This window comes from Carlito syrichta, unplaced genomic scaffold (genome assembly GCF_000164805.1).
Source record: "Carlito syrichta isolate Samal-C Ts95f unplaced genomic scaffold, Tarsius_syrichta-2.0.1 Scaffold109653, whole genome shotgun sequence".
In the NCBI taxonomy this organism is placed as follows: domain Eukaryota; kingdom Metazoa; phylum Chordata; class Mammalia; order Primates; family Tarsiidae; genus Carlito; species Carlito syrichta.
In genome coordinates this window covers 1-20593 of record NW_007053749.1, presented here as the reverse complement: position 1 = coordinate 20593, position 20593 = coordinate 1, and the positions used below count along the sequence as shown (strand labels likewise).

The 20593-nt window shown below is 55.0% G+C and overlaps 1 protein-coding gene across 1 annotated transcript; it reads right to left on the bottom strand.

Annotated features, from left to right (window-relative positions):
- Positions 1–19243: 19243 nt before the first annotated feature.
- On the bottom strand, positions 19244–20589 carry TRIM56 (tripartite motif containing 56; the record flags this gene model as incomplete). Its single annotated transcript, XM_008068651.1, has 1 exon — positions 19244–20589. A coding segment is annotated over one exon (1305 nt), but the record flags the coding sequence as incomplete, so codon positions are not given.
- Between the last annotated feature and the right edge of the window lie 4 nt (positions 20590–20593).

Sequence of the window (20593 nt, the reverse complement as noted above, 5' to 3'; positions counted from 1 at the left end):
TGCCCTGGTTCTGACACACTCCTGCTGGCCGACTTTGCCAGTTTTAGATCCCAGGAAGATGTTCCCGGGTTGTTCTCTGGGCTGCGGTGTCACAGGTGGACCCACTGACATTCCATGTGTGTCCTGATCCCTTGAGCATGCCAGGGAGGAAGGGGGTTTGATTTACCAACAGGTAAAAATAGAACTGTGCTTGACCTGCTGTTCCAGGTCAGGCCCCTGTGGTCCATCCTCTGCCACCCATGGCATCCATCTCTTGCGGATTCCCCTGTAACACCCTACAATGCCTTAATCACTCTTAAACATCTGCACATGGCTTTGTCTTTTTTTTTTTTAGCTGGAGTCTCACTGTTGCCCAGGCTGGAGTGCAGTGGCACACTCACGGTCACCCCAGCGTCAACATGCGGGGCTCCAGCGATCCTTCCACCTTAGCCTTCTCCCTAGCCAGCACTACCACACCCGGCTAATTTTTGATGTATTGCAGAGACGAGGTCTCGCCACGTTGCCTGGGCTGGTCTTGAACCCATGGGCTCAGGCAATCCGCTCGCCTCGGCCTCCCAAAGTGCTGGGACCGGAGGCTGGGCCACCGAGCCCGGCCTGCCCTGTCTGACAGTCATTTTTGTACCTCCACATTCATGGTTATCGACGTGTCTCGTTTCCTGAGGGTGCTTGACGCCGGGCCTCTCATGGTGCCTGTGTTCACCGAGCGCATGTCACCCTCCCAACATCAGCTAAGAATGAGCCTCCATGGGCACCAGTGTGGCCACTAAGGGAAAGTCTCATGGCAGGAGGTAGTGGAACGCCTGGTGTCTGGGAACGATGCGACCACAGAGCCGATGGCATCGGCCACATGGGGCCGGCCCAGGACCTCGGGCTACCCTGGCCAGATTCCATCTCTTCATCTGCCTCTCTTGACCCGCATGTCTGGCTCCTCTGACTCTGACCCACTTTCCCTCACCTTCACCAGAACTTGTTCCTCGTTCTCTGCATTCCTGGATCCCCCTTGGTGTCTTTCTCTGGACACGCCCTGTTTTGTGCTACCTGGGCTACGGGGTGAATCTTGGCTCCTCCAAAACAGCCAGATGCAGCCCAGAGAAATAGAGACGTCTCCCTTCCCCCAAGGAACGTAACACTTAAACTGGGGCAGCAGCGCAATCCACATGAAGTAAGTAGAGAAAACCATCTGTGAGCTAAACCGTGACGCTTAGACTGTCAGGGTAGGGCCGTGAGAATTGGTGTGGACTGGAATGTGGAGGGAAGGCTTCCTGGAAGAAGGGAGGCTGAGGCTGGTGATAAGGGAGGGGCAGGATGGCCTAGCAGAGAAGCAGGGAGGGCACGATGGATGACACCATCTGGGGACACAGAGCCCCGAGGTGAGGAGCAGGACATGTCCCCTCCTCTCTCGACATGTCTTCCTCCGGAGGGAGCAGTCTTCCTCAGTTCTGTCTCGCTCTCTTGGTGAGCCATCACGCCGTGGGTCTCTGCTCTTTCTGTATCCTCCTACCTATCTCCTGAAATAGGTGTTCTTTGTTCTTGGTCTTTTTTTTTTTTTAATTTATTTATTAATTTATTTTTTTGAGTTGGATTCTCACTCGGTCGCCCAGACTGGAGTGCAGTGGCCGCTCCCGGCCACCGCAGCCTCGACCTGCTGGGCTCCAGCGATCCTTCCACCTCAGCCTTCTAAGTAGCCGGAATTACAGGCGCGCGCTACCGCGCCCGGCTAATTTTTTTTGATTTATTGTGGAGATGAGGTCTCGCCTGCCCAGACAGGTCTCGAACCTGCGGGCTCAGGCAATCCACTCACCTCAGCCTCCCCAAGGCGCGGGATTACAGGCTGAGCCACCGAGCCCGACCTTTTTTTAAATTTTAGACAGGGTCTCACTCTGTTTTCCGGGCTGGGGTGTGGTGGCACGATCATAATTCACTGCAGCCTCCACTCCCAGGCTGAAGTGGTCCTCCCACGTTGGCCTCCTGAGGCGCTGGGACTGCATGCACACCCCCACACCCAGCTTGGATGATCTTGTTCTAGTCTAGGGCCTGGCTCTGGACGTCGCATTTGGCTGAGCTCCCACTGAGCCGGGCAGACAGTCAACGAGACGGACAACCCCAGGTCAGCGGGGCGGGGACTAGGGGACAGAGGTCCCAAGGCCAAAGCCGCCTGGGTGATACAGTGCAGATGGAATTTGCCACAGGGGCGCCGGGGACGTCCAGAGTCACTGACCATGCCTTTCTCCCCAGCTTCCTCTTTGTACAGGCCGTCTCTGCGTCTGAGTCACCCCAGCCCCACCCCAGCTCCAGCCATACCTCGACATCACAGTGCAACCGGGCTGCTGGCTGGCCCATATGCCCTCACGGACCGGGGCTGGGAAGCCAAGGAGAGGGCATGCAGCATGTGCAAAGGAGGGAGAAAGGGCCGTGGCTGGCCAGGGAGGCCGTGGAGTGGCTGTCCCCACCCCCTGCTTCCAGCATGGCTGACGAGCACCTGGGCAGCTTTGTGGGATCTTTTCCGGAGTGGGTTTTGGGAGACCTCCAGAAACGCATGGGATGGACGCTGACCCTGCCTCCTGGAGCTGGCACTGTGGCCGCCGTCCTGAGCAACATCCTTTCCCAGTGCAGGACTGTCCAAGTCGCCCATACCTGGCCTTCTCCATCTGCTGTTTTCTGCGCCCACGCCCTTCTCTGGAGCACCCAAATCCTCCTTGCCCTGTCCCGCCCCTTATGTGATCCTTGGAGTTCTCCTTGTCCCTCGGAGTCCTCGTGATGGCCTCTGTTTCTGAATTCAGGCAGCCCGCCCCGTTCAGAAAAGGCCACACCAGGAGACAGCCCACTGCCAAGAAGTGACCATTCTCTTCCTAGAAGGGTCAGTCTACCAAGTGTCAGTCTAACCTGCTGACAGAGCCTGGTATATTTGTTCTGGACACAGGCTCCTCCAGCCGTCTTCACTGAGACCGGGTAGTCCCAGCTCCATTATCTGGGTGGGCGTGAACAAATCACTTCCCTTCTAGAGCCTCAGTCTCTGGAGAAAGAGGCAGATGTGGCCGGCATGCAAGCAGGAAACCCTAGCCAACTCTCTTTGCTCTCCTGAGCCTCACTATTCTCTTCTGCAAAATGGGGATAACGGTGCCAGTTCTATAACAGTGCTGTTAGGATTCCAAAAGATGGCATGAATGAAGTGACCAGCTGGGTCCATCATAGAAAGCGGTCAGTAGGTTTCTGCTGACTTTAAAAATTGTAATTTTAGCTGGGCTCGGTGGCTCAGCCTGTAATCCCGCGCCTTTGGGAGGCTGAGGTGAGTGGATTGCCTGAGCCCGCGGGTTCGAGACCCACCTGGGCAGCGAGACCTCATCTCTACAATAAATCAAAAAATCAGCCGGGCGTGATAGCGCATGCCTGTAATTCTGGCTACTTGGAAGGCTGAGGCGGAAGGATCACCGGAGCCCAGCAGGTCGAGGCTGCAGTGGCCGGGAGCGGCCACTGCCCTCCAGTCTGGGCGATGGAGTGAGACTCCAACTCAAAAAATAAAAATAAAAAAAAAAAATTGTAATGTAATTTTGTTTAAAAAAATGTGTCTTCTCAAGGCAGGGCTCCATGACTCAGCCTGTCACCCAGCACTTTGGGAGGCCAAGGCAAGTGGATGGCCTGAGCCCACGGGTTTGAGACCAGCCCAGGCAACTTGGCAAGACCTTGTCTCTACGGTAAATCAAAAACATTAGCCGGGCGAGGTAGTGCGCGCCTGTAGTTCCGGCTACTTGGAAGGCTGAGATGGAAGGATCGCCGCAGCCCAGCGGGTCGATGCTGGGGTGGCTGTGAGTGTGCCACTACACTCCAGCCTGGGCAGCAGAGTGAGACTCCAACTGAAAAAAAAAAAAAAAAAAAGGTGTCTTCTCTTGAGTGTGTTGGTTTCCTGAGGGTAGAGACCAGGATTTCTGTGCGAGGGGAGAAGGTGCTAGCCAGTCAGGTCTTGAGGTGAGGAAACCCCAGAAACTTGGCAGCTGGGACCGGGCCAGGCCCCTGCTGGAGCAATAAAGGCCACCGAGGGCTCTGGCCTGTGTCTGGCACTGGCTGGATGGACCAGGCTCTCTGAGGAGGAGGAGGAGACCCCAAAAGGGCATATTATTATCGTGTTAAGAACGTTCTCCTAAAGCCACCCCCAGGCTGGCTATCCTGCTTGCCCCTGCCCAGGTCCCAAAGCCCCTTCTGAGGATTGTAACAGGCTTCCCTCTCGAGCCCCCCTTGTGGGGGGCCCTGCTGCATCCCTGCTGTGCCCCCATCTGTGTCAGGAACCAACAGGACTCCATGAGTAAGGGCTGATGCAGGTAGGACGAGTAACTGTTATTCACATCACAGGACGCCTTCCTGGGGGCCTGAGGGAGGGGGCCTGGGGCTGTTGGGGTGAGGGGGGCTGAGGTGGCAGATATGAGACGGCTCAGACTCGTCAAAGGCCTCTGGGGCCCCTTCTGCTCTGGGACTAGGCAGGAGGTCAACCTGCCTTAAACATCCTAAGGATCAGACTTGGGCTCTTTTCTGGAATTGGTGTGTGTATTAGGGTCTGGGCCTGAGCCACCCCGCTGCACCTCCCCCTTCTCCTTCACTTGGTGAAACCCCACAGGAAATGCCCTGGCTGGGGGAGGTGGCACAGGTGTCAGGCGCACCGCCCCCTGCCCCGTGATGACATTGGAGGTTGGACCCCATCGTGGCCTGTCTGCCTGAGCTCACTGCCTTCCTCTTGAGCCGGGAGGGTCTGGGCTGAAATGGAGGGAAAGCCAGCTTTGGGAGTATGACGTCCAAGGGGGGAGGATGTGTCCCCATGTGCGTGGAACCATCTCACGTGTCCATCCCGGGCTTGCTCCCTGGGCTCACACTGTCCTGCTGCAGAGCAGAGGGTTGGCCGCCTGTGCTGGACACGCCATCCACAGTGGTCTCACTGCAGGCCCCTGTAGAAGAGGCTGGGGCCCTGAGGAAGAAGAACCTTCCGCTCTCCTCACCCCACTTCAACCCTTTGCTGTCCTCAGCCTCCATCTTCTCCACGAATGGCCAAGCTCCTGGCCAGTGGCCAGCCCTGTCTGGACAGGAGGAAACCAGGATCTGAGAAGTAGAACACTGAGTCCTCAAGAGCAGAAATTCCACCGGAAAGAAAACAATGCACAGGGGACAGAGTCATCCCCAAGGGGCAAGGGAAGGGACAGAGCCTTCCTGCCCCAAGCAGGGTAAACAATCCCAGGCTGGGGGAAGACCCACCTCCGTCGCCTTCTAGGTATGGATGCTGGAATGGAAGACCAGAGCCCTGGGTGGGCACCGCTTTGGACCACTGGAAGGAAGGAACGGTCCTCTGAACCCATTTCTGGCCTTCGAAGGCAGATGAGCTCCTAGGGGGAGAAGCAGGTTGCACCGCCAAGATCGGGAGGATCAAGAACAGAACGGGGAGGTCCAGGGCAGATGAAGGCTCATCTGGCTAACGAAGCCCAGCTGCAGCTGAAGCCAGGCTAGCCACAGTCCTCAATGGCCAGTCAGCTGCCAGAAACCAAATCAGACAGTTCTAGGTTTTAAGGCAGGGTTTTCAGGAGCCAGAGTTTGCAGAGAGCTCCATTAGGGGTGAAGGAGGCCAGCCCAGGGCCCACCCTCTGTGGTGCCAAAGGGGGAAAACGTCTTTCTCTTTCAGGGCCCAGACCAGGCTGGCCTTCGGCGGAGCAGGACTGAGGCAAGTGGCAAGGCTGGAGAAGAAGCCCCCCAGAGAGCTTCGGTGCCCCTGGGATCCTCGTCCCAGCCTCCCATGCCCGCAAGGCTGGAGCCAGGATTGATGCCAAGAGTCCAGACATTTTGCCCGTTCAAGTGTGGATTTGTGGTTGTCTCTGGTAGTTTGTTTAGGTGGCTTCTGATCTGCGCGTCCATTTGATTTTCAGGCTTGGCGTTCTGCTTGCCTTTTCTGTAGAGTTTTAGAGGTTCCCTTCTCCAAACTGCAGCAACAACCAGGTCTGAGATATGTGGACCAATGGCCAGGCCCTGTTTCATACGCATTATTCGATTTCATTTTCATGCAAGCCAAATGAGTATTGGTATCATCCCCATTCTACAGATGCGGAAACTGTCACACAGATGAGTGAGCATCCTGCTCCAGGCTCTTAACCAGACTCCATCCTGTTTCTCAGTGCCTCCACTGCCCCTGCACCTGTCACCTGCACGTCTGTCCTCCCACCCCCAACCCAGGACAGGCCCAGACCCCTTGCCGTGTGTCCCACGGTTCCCACACCTCTCCTTCCTTGGCTCCACTCTTCTGATCTAAGGTCTTTCGCCCTCTCTTCCCCCAAGTCTGCCACATGGAGGGACTGGTTCCCACCGGGATCTCACCAAATCACACTTGCTTTTGAATTGTGACCCCCTGGGCCTGGCTCCTGTGGTTCTCAGCCCTAGCTGCACATAAGACTCACCCAGGAGCTTTAGGAAATTCCTGATATCCAGGCCCGGTTCTGATGATTTGAATCAGAATCCCAAGACCTGGTATTTTTGTTTTTTTTTCTTTTGCTGGCCCTTCAGTTGCCTCTAGGACTGAGATGGTGTTCTTTCTCATCTGACCAGCACATGGGATTTCAGGCATCTGTTGCCCTAGGATGGCCCCTGGAGACAGATGTCCTCTTATCATACTAGAAGGGGCCACATGACAGGTTGACGTCGGGTCACTCTTCCCCTGAGCCTGAGACTGGGTTACCTGTCGGCAAGGAGTCCAACCTGTGGAGTGACAGGGAAGGAGGCCATGCCAGGTTGGTCTTTTGACCCCTTTGCTCCGTGAGCAGTTTTCCTTCCCTGCCCTTTGACCAGTTCACATCTGTGGACTTCAGACTAGACTCTGAGGTGGGCAGAGAAGGGGGAGAGAAGTTGAGACGCTGGTCATGGAATTTGAGGGAAGCCTCTTCACCTTCAGGACCAGAGGTCAGTACGGGCCTCAAGTGCCTTGAAAGAGCTCTACACAAGAAGCTCAGGAAGGTCCCTGTGGGAGATGACCTGGGAGACGGACCTTGGAGAGCAACGGTCATTACCACGATTGCCATCTGCAATCAGTTGTGGACACATACTTTCTCAGAAAGATATGGCTCCTGGCCCCAGGGATGCACGGTCTTGTTCTGGAGAGAGAAAACACCTGTTATAAAGATAAGACGCTTCCAAGCACTTATTATACCCATAAGGTTCCAAGGATAATCATGCCAAAGCCCTCTTGAGTGACACGGAGATCAGGAACCCAGCCAGGGGACGGGTATGGCCTGGGACAGGCAGGGAAGGACCCAGGGGAAGGAGGACGTCTCAGCCCGGAGGAGCAGAGTTGTGTGCAGAAATTAGGTAGAAGGGCCGGAAAATAGAGGGCCCCAAGGAGCAGGCCAAGGGCCTTGCTCCGCGTGGGGAACTGGAGGAGCCTCCCTGCTCCCTGCTCGTCACCGCTGGCCCAGACCTGCTCTCTTAGTCAGCACCTGTGCCAGCTGCTCCCTCCCCTGCTCCTCTGGGCTGTGATGAGGCCTCCGTTATTCACAGCCTGAACCATCGGCTGGCTCCCCTGGGGCACACTTCCAGGGTGCAGCCTGGCCTGCCAGCTCACGGCCCTATGAGGCTGGCCCCAGACCCAGACAGACCCGGTCATGCCAGGGTCGGCAGACACTCAGGGCCCTGCGGCAGAGACTCCCTCCTCCTCCCTTCAGCCCTGGACTGGCCAGCTTTGTCCAATGATCGGGCCTCTCGGGAAGCAAGAGAGGCCGCCGTCAGGGTTCCATGGCTTTGCTCCTGCAGAGGGGACATCAGTGGAATCACAGAGGGGCTTTGGGGTCCAGGAGATCTGGGAACCCCCCGTCTCAGTATGAGCTTTAGTCTAGGACTAGCAGAAGCCCTTCTGCTTTGGATGTATTAAGTGTCTTGTCCTGGGCTCAGGGGACTGTGTCCCCCAGTCCTCATTCTTTTAGGAAGTGATGTGCCAAACTCCACTTGCTCTTGTCTGCCTTTGGTGGTAGCTCCTCAGGGACATGGGGCGGAGGCAGGAGGCAGGGGGCTGAGCCCAGATGGAAAGCCCCTGACTGGGGAACTCCCTGTTGTCGTTTCTGAGAATCCCGAGGGGCTTGCAGGCGAGAGGTCATGTTGTGGCTCCAGCGCCAGGCTGGTTTTCCGGGCTGAATCAGGAGCACGGTCAGCAGCCCCGCAGGTGGAAGGTGGCAGGGCTGTTCCTCTAGGCCTGGGGGAGTTCCCCACACCCACTCTCTGACAGGGCTTTCCTGCCCAGTGAACCGTTAGTTGCATCCGCTGGATGAATGGGAAAATGCGAATGTCTGTGTGTGAAGAGTCTGTGTGAGTGTGTGGGTGTGTGTGAGTGTATACGAGTGAGCGTGTGTGCGCGCAAGATGGGCATCTGCCAGGGCCGTGTTAATTGCAGGGCCTCCCAGGGCTCCCTGAGGTTTCCAGCAAGCCTGGTGCCTGGTGTGGGAAAGATGAGCAAGAGCTGCGTGGGCAGAAAGACACTGGGGAGGCATCCATCCACGGGGGGCATTTCCGTTCGCCACAGTTGCCGCCATTACACCATCTGATTTTTGTTTTACCCCTCCTTCCACTTCTACTTCCAGGGGTCCTTGAAGCCACCTGCTCCCCCTTGGAATGTTCCACCTGCTCTGCTTTTCCCTTGTAAACCTGCTGTCGAGGCCTGGCTCCTTAGTTCCACCCTTCCTGCTCAGCCACCCTCAGCCGTCTCTGGAAATTTCTAACAATGAGATCCACATGTCAGACACACCCGTCAGCACCGGCTTGCTCTTCAACAGCACCATGTGTTCGTTTTGTGTGCCCTGCTGGATGGTAAGCGATTTAGGGGTGGGAACTGTTTTGGTCTACACCTCCCTCCAGCGCCCCACAGTCCTGCGCCATGTGGGCGGTGCCTGGGCCTGCCGGTGAAGGAACCCAAAGTGAACGTTGCCTTCAGATAATTCAATGAGGAAGAAACCCGGCTTAGGAGAGGATATCAGCCCTCTGTAGAAATTACCTAGGAGACTGTCTGTCTGGGAATATCCCAAATCCAATTAAGGAGACCTGGGTGAAACCTCAGAGAAGCCGATACGACTGTGATTGCAACTTAGCAAAGAAGTTGCATCACCTTCTGTCTGAAGGAAATTGCCAGCACGTGGTAGGAGCTGTGCAGGCCTTAAAAAGGGGGCTTCCCAAGAAGAGAGACCACCTTTGGTGCTGGGTCTCCAGACTGTTCAGAGTTGATGCCCTGTCCCCAAAACATCGCTGGTCAGGCCGTGGGACAGTTGTGTCCCCATGTGGCATGGATATCTTAGCTGTCATTGATGGATGGCAGCAGTCGCTGGGATCATCCGGCCTTGTTCTGATTCCATATTCGGCAGTTCTCTGGGGTCCCGCAGGAGAGCTGTGTCTTTCTGAGCCCCTGGGGACTGTGACTCTGTCTGTACATCAGTGAAATCGCATTCTGGTTCCGCACGTTGTTTTATGTGCATCCGGTTCCCGTTAGCTGGCTTCTGCGGTTGGTTTGTCTGTGATGTGCACACATCAGCGGAGAACCCGGCGCTGGACTGTGATGAAATCACCCCAGTAAAGCTACCTCGTCTGGGTGACCAGCGTCCTCCCCAGCTGGCCTTCCCCAAAATTTTTGCACTTGCTGTTTGCGTTGGTTACACGCAATGTAACTAAATATAGCGGCAGGGCCTAACAGATACTTGCTGCATGGTGGTCTGATTGGTTGGTGCATGAGTGGGAGGAAAACAGCCCAGCCGGGGTGTTTTGTCTCCGGAAGGTATGGGAAGAAGAAAAGGAGATGGATGCATATGTGGATATTTCCTGAACATCTCCTGTGTGCCAGGCACTGGCTGAATTTACGTTCTTTTTAGAGACAGGGTCTGGCTCTGTCATCCAGGCTGGAGGGCAGTGGTGCAATCATAGCTCATGGCAGTCTCGAACTCCCGGGCTCAAGTGATTCCCCTGCCTTAGCTGCCCTTCCCCAGTCACTGGGACTATAGACACGCCTGACCATGCTTGGCTAATTTTTTTTTTTTTTTGGTAGAGACGGGATCTCACCATGCCCGTGCTGCCCAGGCTGGTCTCAAACTCTTCCCACCCTGGTCTCCTGAGTAGCTGGGGTTACAGACATGAGCCACTGCGCCAGGCACATTTATGCTCTTGATGTTACTTATTTAATCCAGGAGGCCTGTGGTATATGGTGCTGCGTTCCTTTTAAAGATGAAGAACAGAGGTTCAGAGAGGTTAGGTAGCTGATGCAGAGGTCATCACGTTAGGGAATGGTGTGCACTTAACCCCATCTCACCTTGAGTCTCTCTTTCTTGGAGAGAAGAGAGGTCCCTAAAGGGGGAAGATGTGCCTTCTGTATGAGGACAGGGGCTCCTAGCAGGGAGAGTCGGACGGGCATGGAGGTGCTCGTGAAGGGCTGTGCTCCTGGTACACGCCCGGCATTTCCCCGTGGGAGACGGACTTGGCAGCCGTGGTGCTCAGCTGAGGGCTGGAAGGGTAAATGGTCGGAAATGAGCTTCAGGGAAATTCCAGTCTTGATCCCTTGATGAGGCGAGAGCTGGCATGGTGCCCTCCCTGGGAGCACTATGACAGGCCACAGATATACACCGCCTTCTCCCTTCTAAACACCGGCAAGGACGCCCTGCCCTTGTGCGGGAGCCATGGGCGCGAGCCCCGAGGTGAGGCACTGCGGTGCTTTCTCCAGTGCCGGATGCAGGCTCTCCCATGGGTGGAGTCAACATGGCAGCATGTGCCCTGAACACAGATGCGTGTGCCCAGGTCTGCATCCTTCTCCCTGTGGCTGACGTTCTCAGGTCTCCAGGGATCACACAGGGGCAAGCTGCTGGGCAGTCAAAGCTTTCGTGGCTGGCGTGGACCAACCCTTCGCCACATCCTGGCGAAGGGTGCACTCGAGGCCTTCTGAGAAAGCCACACCCCGCTTCATCTGGTCAATATTTTTCTGTCTCCCTCCCCACCAGCTTCCTATATGACCTCATTCTACCCCCCAAAACATCTCTCTCTGCCTTGGGGCACAGCTTCCCCTCAGCTGAGATTGTCTTCCCGGTGGGAGAAGGAGAGTTGAGGGTGGCACTGGGGAGTGGGTGTTCTGTTCCTGTAGTTCACTCCCTAACATGTCATCGCTGACACCTCCACCCCCGCCCCAGGCTCCCAGGACCAAGCCCAGGGAAGGGGGACTCCCCAGATCACTTTCCTGTGGGTTTCCTGCTGCCTGGAGCTGAGCTTCTAGGGAAGGCCCTGCCCAGTCCCAAACTCAGCGCTCCAAGCCAGGGATCCTCTCAAGACCAGCTCTGCAGGTTGAGGGAAGGAGAGCCAGGCCCTCCTTTGGTCTTCTCTGCCTGTTCTCTCTGCCCCGTGCCACGGTCAACTGTCCTCCTGCCAGGAAGACGAAAATCTCTGCTGAGGGGAAGCTACACCTCGAAGTAGAGATATATACCAAGGGGCGGAGCGGGGCCATGTGGGAAGTTGGCGGGGAGGGAGAGAGAGAAAAACATTGACCGGAACAGAGGAAGTGGAGTGCGGCTTCCCTGGAAGGCCTCCTGTGCTGCTCGTGCCAGGTTGTGGTGAGGAGTTGCCCGGGGCGGGCCATGTGGGCTTTGGCCTTTGCTCAGCGATTTGCCCAGCCACTGGTGACCTTGCATGTGTGGTGAAATCCCTCTAGCATCACCTTCCTCATCTTTAAATCAGGGATGAGAATGATGCCTCTCTCCTGGGACAGCTGAGAGAACTGGAAGAGAACCCATGTGGCGTGGACAGCAGGTGGAAAGGGGCCTGGCTTGGAGTGAACGCTCTATAGATGCCATGCACGCGTGCATGCACGCATCCGTTCAGAATCAACTACACGAGTTTGTTCACTCATTCACTTCATTCGGCGTCCACTGTGGCCCGGACGCCATTCTAAGGGCTTATGATCGATCAGTGAACAAAACACAGTCCTTTGCATGCTACCAGGGGTGAAAACCGGGGAAAGGGAGACAGTCAGTAGATAATAAGCAGATAAATAATGATATGATAGAGTGTGTTAGAAGGTTAACATGCTATGGAAAAAAAAAGAAACTCACCAGGGTGAGGTGAGTTTTTGACAGAGTTTGAGTAACTTCATTCTTATTTATGCTTCTCTTCAAGGAAGAAATAAACCTCTCACCCCTGATAGATCTGCCAACCCCTCCCTAAGGTTACATGCAATTTGAATGAAAGTGACTGAGTTTCAGCATACATTCGCTCGTTTGCTCTTTCGACCAATAGATACCTAAAAACTATCTGATTAAGGAGTTCTCCATGTGAACCAGAAGCTCTTGTCCCAAGGGTTTTGTAGGTAAGGGAAGAGTTGCATGTGAACAGTCTTCAGTTAGACAGTGAACGAACAGGCATGTGCCCCCGCCCCTCTCTGGATTCAGGGGACCGCTCCACCTCTGCTCACCTTGGTTATTTCTTTCTGGTAAGTTGATGGACCATCCCTCCCCTCTGCTGGGGGAGAAGAAAAAGAGACGACTCTTTCTGAACGTGAATAGATGTTTTCTGAATCGGCTCTTGAACAGAATCAAGCCCCAAGTCACCTGTCTCCTCAAGTCCCGCGAGCCAGGAGGGACGCTAGGACCATCTGTCTAGCAGCGTGCCCAGCCCTCGTCCTGTCCCTCCTTCTCCTCCTCTACTGCATGGCCTCCGTTGGGAGAACCAGGAAGGGACCGGAGGTACTGAGAGCCTGTGTCCATGGCCTCTGGCTGCAGACATGGCCGCTCACCCGGCTGTGGGCATCAGAGGTGGCTCCCGCTCCTCAGGGACTGTGCCGACGCAAAAGAGGAGATCGGGACTGAGGGAGAAGGCTTGGCCACGTGGCTAGGAACCTGAGGCCCGCGGGTGCCTGACCGCAGAGGCAGATGCTTCGCCTTGAGGTTAGGAGCTGGGAACAGGCTGTTCCCCCCACAGTCACTGCTCACATGGACCGCAGCCGTCTCCAGCAGCACCAGCCCCCTCAGCTGCTGAGTCATGCTCCCCGGGGTTGGCAGAGGCGCCGGTCCACAGCCGGCTGAGTCATCAGATGGTGAATTGCAGAATTCTTGTTCAGGCTGTCACCGAGGCAGTGGAGGGCCCCGCTTCCCCGCCAAGACACTCAAGCATTTCCTCCTCGGTTGTCATGTTTCTCCTTCTTGGGGGTCCTGGCGGTGAGGGGTGTCTGCGAACGCCCTTCCTATGTGGAGATTCCAGACCGCTAGGGACAGGGGCCTTGTCTATTTGCTCAGGGAAGGATCTCAGATCTCACTTCATTCAGTCTCTCATTTTATAAGTGAGGAAGTAGGGATACAGATGGGCTCCAGTGGCCAGGCCAGGATTCCGAGCTGCTTAGGAAGGCAGAGGGCCGGGTGTCAAGTGCTGGGAAGGGCAGCTTGGGAGCCAGACGAGCCTTAGTCTGCATCTAAATCTATTTACCACGAGCCAGCCTCTCCAAGCATCGCTGACTGTGAAGCAGGCAGGACAAGCTCTGTCACTGCGATCTGATCCGCATTTGATGAGGAGGCCAGAGGGGTTTTCTTCCTCCTGCTCAGGACAACTCGGAGGGGAGAGGGAAGAGGCTCCTTCGGGAGGGTCTCGGTCTAGGTCAGGGGAGTGGGTTAGGCCAAGGGGCAGGTGTTCCCAGTGGCCAGACGCCCCCCACCCTTCAGGGAGGATCCCAAACACAGCATGCTGGGAAGCGCTCATGTGACTCCCTCAAACCAGAAAACAGGCAAAGTCCGACAAGGGGGGACGCGCCACCCTCGCCTGGGCCCCCTCGCCCACCTCCTGAATATCACACCTGTGTGTGCACACATGCCGCCTTGCATGGGCCAGATCCCCTGCTGCCTCCCACCCAGGGTCCGCCTGGAAAATGCACATCTCTGCCCAGAGGGCCCCATGTGTCCTGCGGGAGGGAATGGCCCCGGACGAGGGTGGGCTTGCAGAGGGCGACTGTACCAGTGGCTCCTGCTTTTGCAATGTCCCTAAGAAATCTGTGTGACCATGTTGGGAGCTACCACTGGGTGGCCTTGATGAGGTGACTTCCTTAGCCATCTGGGCGTGGGTTGAGGACTCCCATACCCATAAACCCATCTGGGAAAAGATTAGGGTTTTCCAAAAGAACTTTATTAAGAAACAGAGGAAAGAGGTAAAATTCACAACCAAAGGAATGGAAGATTTATAGCACATGTGCTTTACCCCGTGGCAACGTAGGGAATGTTCTGGGCCAGCACCCCACGACTGGGTACCGTGCCCCAATTCTTTGTCTTCAACTCAGTCTCTCTTGGCCTCTAAGCCAACCAGTTCCACCTTTCTCTGGAGATGAGTCAGGTTGCCTTTTTAGATCTCCCCAAACCTACTTCCTAATCTCTTTGTATACAGGCCTGCCTCTATGTGGTCTCCAAGGTTCCTTGTCCAGCACCTCAGCTGAGGTGTTGTTTGCCCTTGCTGTGGCCTCTCTATCCTTCCAATCACAGGACTCTGTGGTCCCTAGAAGACCTATTTCTGCTCCTGTCCTGATCCGCTTAATAAACTATATTCACGACCCAGTTGGGTAGTCTGGTTCTGCTACCTGCCATAGGGTTACCTATTTTTCCAAGCCTGCACGTGAACTTGGTCTCTCTCCTGCTAAAAACCCCTTCTTGTGTACTCTCTCTGGCAGCTCTCTGCCCGGCTTGTCCAAGACTTTCTCCCCAGTACAGAAGTCTGCGCCCCTGTCCAATCTCCCACTTAATCTACGGGGTCACTCTAGTTCTCAGTTGCCAAGGAGGGACCGTCAAACACCTTGATCTTGGCACCCACTGATCAAACCCTGCCAGGTCGGGTCACCAACCTCACCAATCTCCTTGGAAGACTTTTAGCTTCTCTCTTGGACTTCCGTTCCTTGGAATTTTACCTTGCAGATTGAGAATGTTACTACTTTGTAGATATAGTAATAATAAAGCTACAGTAAAAAAGATGGCTTTTCCCCCCAAATTCCATTTTCTCCAAACAGTCAAAAGACTGGGCCACTCTTGCCATTTTTAGCTTTTTCTAAATGTCTATGGTTATGGGTCCTTGATCAGTACAGTCTGATTCTCAGCTGGCTTTTAGGAATGGCATTGGGTCTTGGCAAGCTGGCCACCGGTCCCTTCTCTTCCTGCAGTCACTGCTGTGTCTTCAGATATGGCTTCTTCAAGTAACTGCTAGAAGATGAAACAAAACTATCTCCTCTGAAGGAGGAGAGGGTGGGTAGAGGGTGGCAGCTCTACCCAGATGTTCTTGAGATTTCACCACACGCACATAACGTCCCATTCAAGCTTACGCTGATGGAAGATTAGGTCAGTACAAGTCAGTCAAACTTATTCCTAACCAACACTTTGGATTTGAGCTTTATGGCAGACAAAACTCTTTTCTATGCTTCCCATCCAGTCCTCACAGCAACCCTGTGATTATTATTAATAACGGGGATACCATTCTCCCCATTTTCCTGATGTACAAACTGAGGCTCAGAGAGGTGAAGGAAGTAAACCAAGATCACACAGCTGTTTAGTGGTAGAGTCAGCATTCGACCCAGGCCTCTGTTACCTCCCGCTCTTCCCATTTCTTGGCACAAAGAACACAAAAGAGGTTTTCCACTCTCCTCCTCTCTAACTTGGATGGTCTTCTCTCTTCACCAGTTTGTGTTCCACCCGGGCAGTCTTAAACAACAAAAGGAGCAACCTACCAAGTTAACTGTCACAATCCCAGGTGGGGTGGGGGCGGGGCATTTTGCTGTCTCTTTCACCACCGTTCCTGATTTCTCAGCCTCTGCGGTTTAACCCAGAGCCCTTGCCCTCAGCGCTGAGTGATGCTTTCTATGGGATGTGCTAGGTCTCCTGGGTCACTCAGTTAAGGGGTTGGCAAGTCTACCTCCAAAGTATGCTCGATGCTACCCTACCCATCCATCTTCTCACTTTGTCCACATTCCGTGGCGGCTTACCCCTCCCGTGACTTCTCGCCCCTACCTCTTGAAGAAAATTCAGTAATTCGTCTTCCAATGCCACTTAGCTCCCTCCTCTCTGGATCACCCGTGGGAGTCCCTTCTTGCAACCATGGGTGTTTCCCAGGGTCTCCTCTCCCGCTTTGCCTCTTGGATGGGCCACGTGGCTAGAGCCGTCTCAGCAGCCAGGACTTCTAGAGGCCCACGGCTGCTAAGCAACTCTGGAGAGCTGCTGTTCCGACCCAAAGGTGCCGGACCCCTACGGCCCATGTCTCCCAGTCCTCCCCCGCCACACACAGAAGCAAGACACCCAATCTCATGACTTTTGGCCGTGGAGCCCAGCCACGGGAGGCCATGCTGGACAGTGCCTCCGACTGTAGATTTCCCACAAGTCAAGGCCTTGGATGGCTGGCTTGGCTAGGGTTGCCATACCACTGTCTCACCCCTTTCTAGACATTAATTCACTTCACAGACGTTTAAGCACCTACCATGAGCTATCACTGTTCAGAGCTGCAAAGAAGACAGACACTGTCCCCACCTCACGCAACTCATCCTATTCTAGCTGGTTCCACAGAGTCACCACTTGGTTTCCAGGTGGTCTGAGTTATTTGGTGAACTCAGTGAGATTTCTTCTGCCTTCTGGACTCTCCACAATCATCCGATTACCTGAGGGAACCACCTGACCTTTGTAAACCTTCCCAGGGCAGTTCATTCCTTGGTCTGCTGCTCTGCTAGACAATCCCCTGCTCTGATGGCCCTTCCAGCCAGCTGGGATCCTCCCAGCTCCTGCTTCTCCTCTCATAGGATGACATCGTTTGTTCTGACACAGCCATTCTCAAATCCAGTAGTTATTCTTGAATGTCATTTATAGAGGTGTATTTCCTTGAAGTTAATATTCAAGCATACATGTTATGTAATGGATAATAATCACTGCAGTAGAAATGTGCATGTATGAATAATAGCACAAAATAGCTAAAAAAAAGTCTCCCAAGTCAGACTATTTACAAATTCTGAACTTATTTCCACGAAGCAACTATTCAGACTTTCCCCTTGTTGCTATCACTGTGTGCTCATAATTCCAGATTCTCCTTTTCCAGATTATGACTGTATCACGCAGCTATTTCTTCTCAATAGTTTTCGTAGTGGTCATACATGAAGGCACTAGCTCATTCCTCTAATAGACCACAATTCCCCGAGCTGTCCCCCCACAGCTGAGCAGTTTCCAGTGAATGATGGGAATCTATAGGGCAGACACAAATGTCTCTATGCAAATATTTTTTTCTTTTAAATTATCTTGCCACAATGTGTTCCCCAAAGTGAGATAACATATTCTTAGGTCCATTTCCCCCGCTCTCTTGTCAAGTATTGCCCAATTTTCATCCAGGAAATACCATTTTGTAGGAACAATTGTCTACTTCTCCACGGGATAGCCTGAATTTTAGCTCTGATGAATGCAAGTCATTCTACTTTGCTATTTTTTTCTTTTTTTTTTTTCATGTTTCTGGCCCCTGCCTGTGTACAGAAGTTTTCTCCTGGATACACAGCCCATCTGGTTCTTTGGCCAAATGATCCCACTTCCTGCATATATTGGAGATTCAGCTTTTCCTCATCAAGCCAATTCTACGTAGTTTTCTCAACTTCTTGGCTCTATCAGCTTCGTTATTCTTGGCTGTGCATATGTTTTAATTTTTATCTAACTGAGTTTGTCAACCTGGACTTTGATGGCTTCCCCGTGTTTCAATAAACAAGAAATGGCCTTTCCGGAAAAGGACTCTCTTTTCCCTCCCCCCACACCTGCACGTTCCGTTTGGACTTGTCCAAAACCCCTCTGATTCCCACGAACATGCCACCATCTGTGACACTCACACGAGGCTTCCCTTCCGTCAACTCTCCACAGCCCCTGGCTACATATGTCCTCGAAACCTACTCCCCACCTCAGTTCCACCCGCTGCCACCACCTGTAAAAGGACCGGTGGTCACAGTCACCTCCGACTGGACCCTTCCATCCTATTTTTACGCCTCCATGCACCCCAGCTCCACTGCCAGCTTCTTAGATTTCCTGGGCACCCCTGGTCCCACACCTGGCCTACAGGGCCCCGTGGTGTTCCTCACCAATAGTAGCCTACAGAAGGACAAATTCCTTCACTCCTCAGATCAGCCAAGCCAAGGCCAACTGTTCTTAAAAGGAATTTTGCTGGAAAGCTTACAGGAAACAAAAACAGACTCCAGGAAATGTAGAGACATCAAAACAGAAGTGTTGCCTCAGAGAGGTTTTACATCCAACATAGGTCTTGCCTCAGGCTTGGTAGGGGCATGGAGGGGTCCCCTGTGCTGTGATACTCAGAGTCTGGTTTTTCAGATGCCAACTCGGCTGGATATAGTTTTCCGGTAACCTGTTCCTAGCCTCACAACCTTTGAGGCTAACAGCTCTTGGCCCCAGCTGGTGTCTGCACTTGCTCCTACATAAAGCTCACTCTGTACATCCCCGGAGCTGTCATGATCACAGGACCTGTGACTGTGTGGCAGAAGATATCACTTATCGTCATCTCAGAACTTCCAGCCTCTCCTGACCCCGTCTGATCCTGTGCCAGTCTGAGGGGACCCAGGATGCATGTCTGACCTACCCTGGGCCCTTCTTGGCTCAGAGGACTTGTGCCCACCTCCCCGAGACTCTCCCTTGGCTACTCCATCCGGAACAGTGTGTTTTTGTTTTTAAATTGGGGTCTCACAGTGACATGATCACGGCTCACCACAGCCTCACTTCCTGGGCTCAGGCAATCCTTCTGCCTGAGCCTTCAGAGTAGCTGGGACTACAGGCTTGTGCCACCAAACCTGGCTAATATTTCTGACTTATTTTGTAGAGACGAGGTCTTGCTATTCTGCCCAGGCTGATCGCACACTCCTAGGCTCAAACAATCCTCCTGCGTCGGCCTCCCAAAGTACGGAGACTGCAGGCATGAGACACTGGCGTGTGGCCAAGGAATGGTTTTGAAGCATGCAAATCAGAGCAAGTTTACGAATCTCAGAAACCTAAACTATATAGCAGCGACAGCAGCGGCAGCCACCCCCAAAAGACAAGAGGCTGGTGAACTCCCAGGGCCCGTCACCTCTCCCCTTCTGTGTCTGAGAGCTGTAGTCCCGCCACTACCTTTGGTCCCTATTCCTGCACACCAGAAGAGGGGTTGGCAGCCTGGCACCTCACACTGAAAAACTGCCCACTGCTGTCCTTCAGGAAGATGTCCCAGCCACGGGCAGCAGTGTTTCCACCCTCCCCTCCCCCCTCCCCGCTCCCCTCTCCCCCTGTCTTAGCCTCCTCAACTGTCAGGAGAACGGACCCGAAAGACATGGATGGTCCCGTTACTGAGGGAGACAACCAGGTACCTGCCATCCACCATGGTGGTCACCCGGGGCTTTTCCAGGCCATGGTAGGCGGTCAGAAAGTCTCCAAGAAGGGACCCCTTCGGGTCCAGGATCACCACCTTGTTGACCTCGCGAAGGGTCAGAAAGATGTAGCCTTTCTTATCCACAGACACGGAGCCAGGCTGGCAGCCGTGCAGGCCCGGGCCCCGGTACTCCCCCATCACCTGGCCCAGCCCGTCGCAGACCACCACGCTATTCTGCTGCCAGTCCGACCCCACAAAATTGCCCTGGGGGCTGGTGGTCAGGAAGACCAGCGCCCGCTGGCCCCGGCTGGCCTTGCCCCCGGGGATGAAGCGGGTGGCCAGGCTGCCCTCCATGTTGTACACCTCCACGTGGCCCGCCACACTGACGGCCACGCGGTCCCCGCTGGGCAGGGCGGCCACCGCGTGGCTGGCCTGGGAGAGGCTCAGGGCCCGGCGCCACTGCACCTCGCCGTCGGGGCTGATGAGATAGAGCCGGGCGCCAGCCGAGAAGGCCACGGCGCCCTGCAGAGCAGCCACGCTGCAAGGGGAGCAGCCCTCGGGGACCGGCACCGCGCCCTTGTAGTCGCCGTTGAGGGAGAAGCGTTTCAGCGCCCGGTTCTGCTCGTCGGCCACCAGGATCTCCCGGAGGCCAAAGGGACAGAGCCCAGTGATCCGGGGGGACCGCTTATCTCCAGGCATGCGAGTGGGGAAGCTGCAGGAAAAGAAGGGCCTGGGGAGGAGGCCAGAGCCTTCCAGGTTTGGCCCAGGGGCGGGGCTGGACTCCCGGGAAATGGACTTGAATCTGCCTTTGAACTTCCTCTTCTTGTTGGATCTGCCTCCCCTCTGGGTCTGGGATCCTACGTCTTCTCGGGGCGTTGGGGCTTGCTCCTCGTCCCGGGTCTGAGCCCCGTCTTCTCGGGGCATTGGGGCGTTATCCTCTTTCGGGGTCTGGGCTCCGTCCCTGCCCTGGGGCTGGGCCCCGCTCTGTCTCTCGACCTTGGCCACATCCTCCTCCTGGCTCTGGGTCTCCTCGCCTCCCTGGCTACCGGCTCGGTCTTTCCCAGCGTCCTTCCGGGGCTGCTGCTCCTCGAACGAGAGCCGAAGCAGGTGGCAGTTCTTATCCAGGAGCCCAGGGTGGAGCTCCAGCTGGGGCCACAGGCAGGGGGCGGGCGCAGGTGTCTGGGGGCAGCCCTGCAGCTGCCGCAGCCTCTGGGCGATGGCCCCCTCCAGCGACAGGATC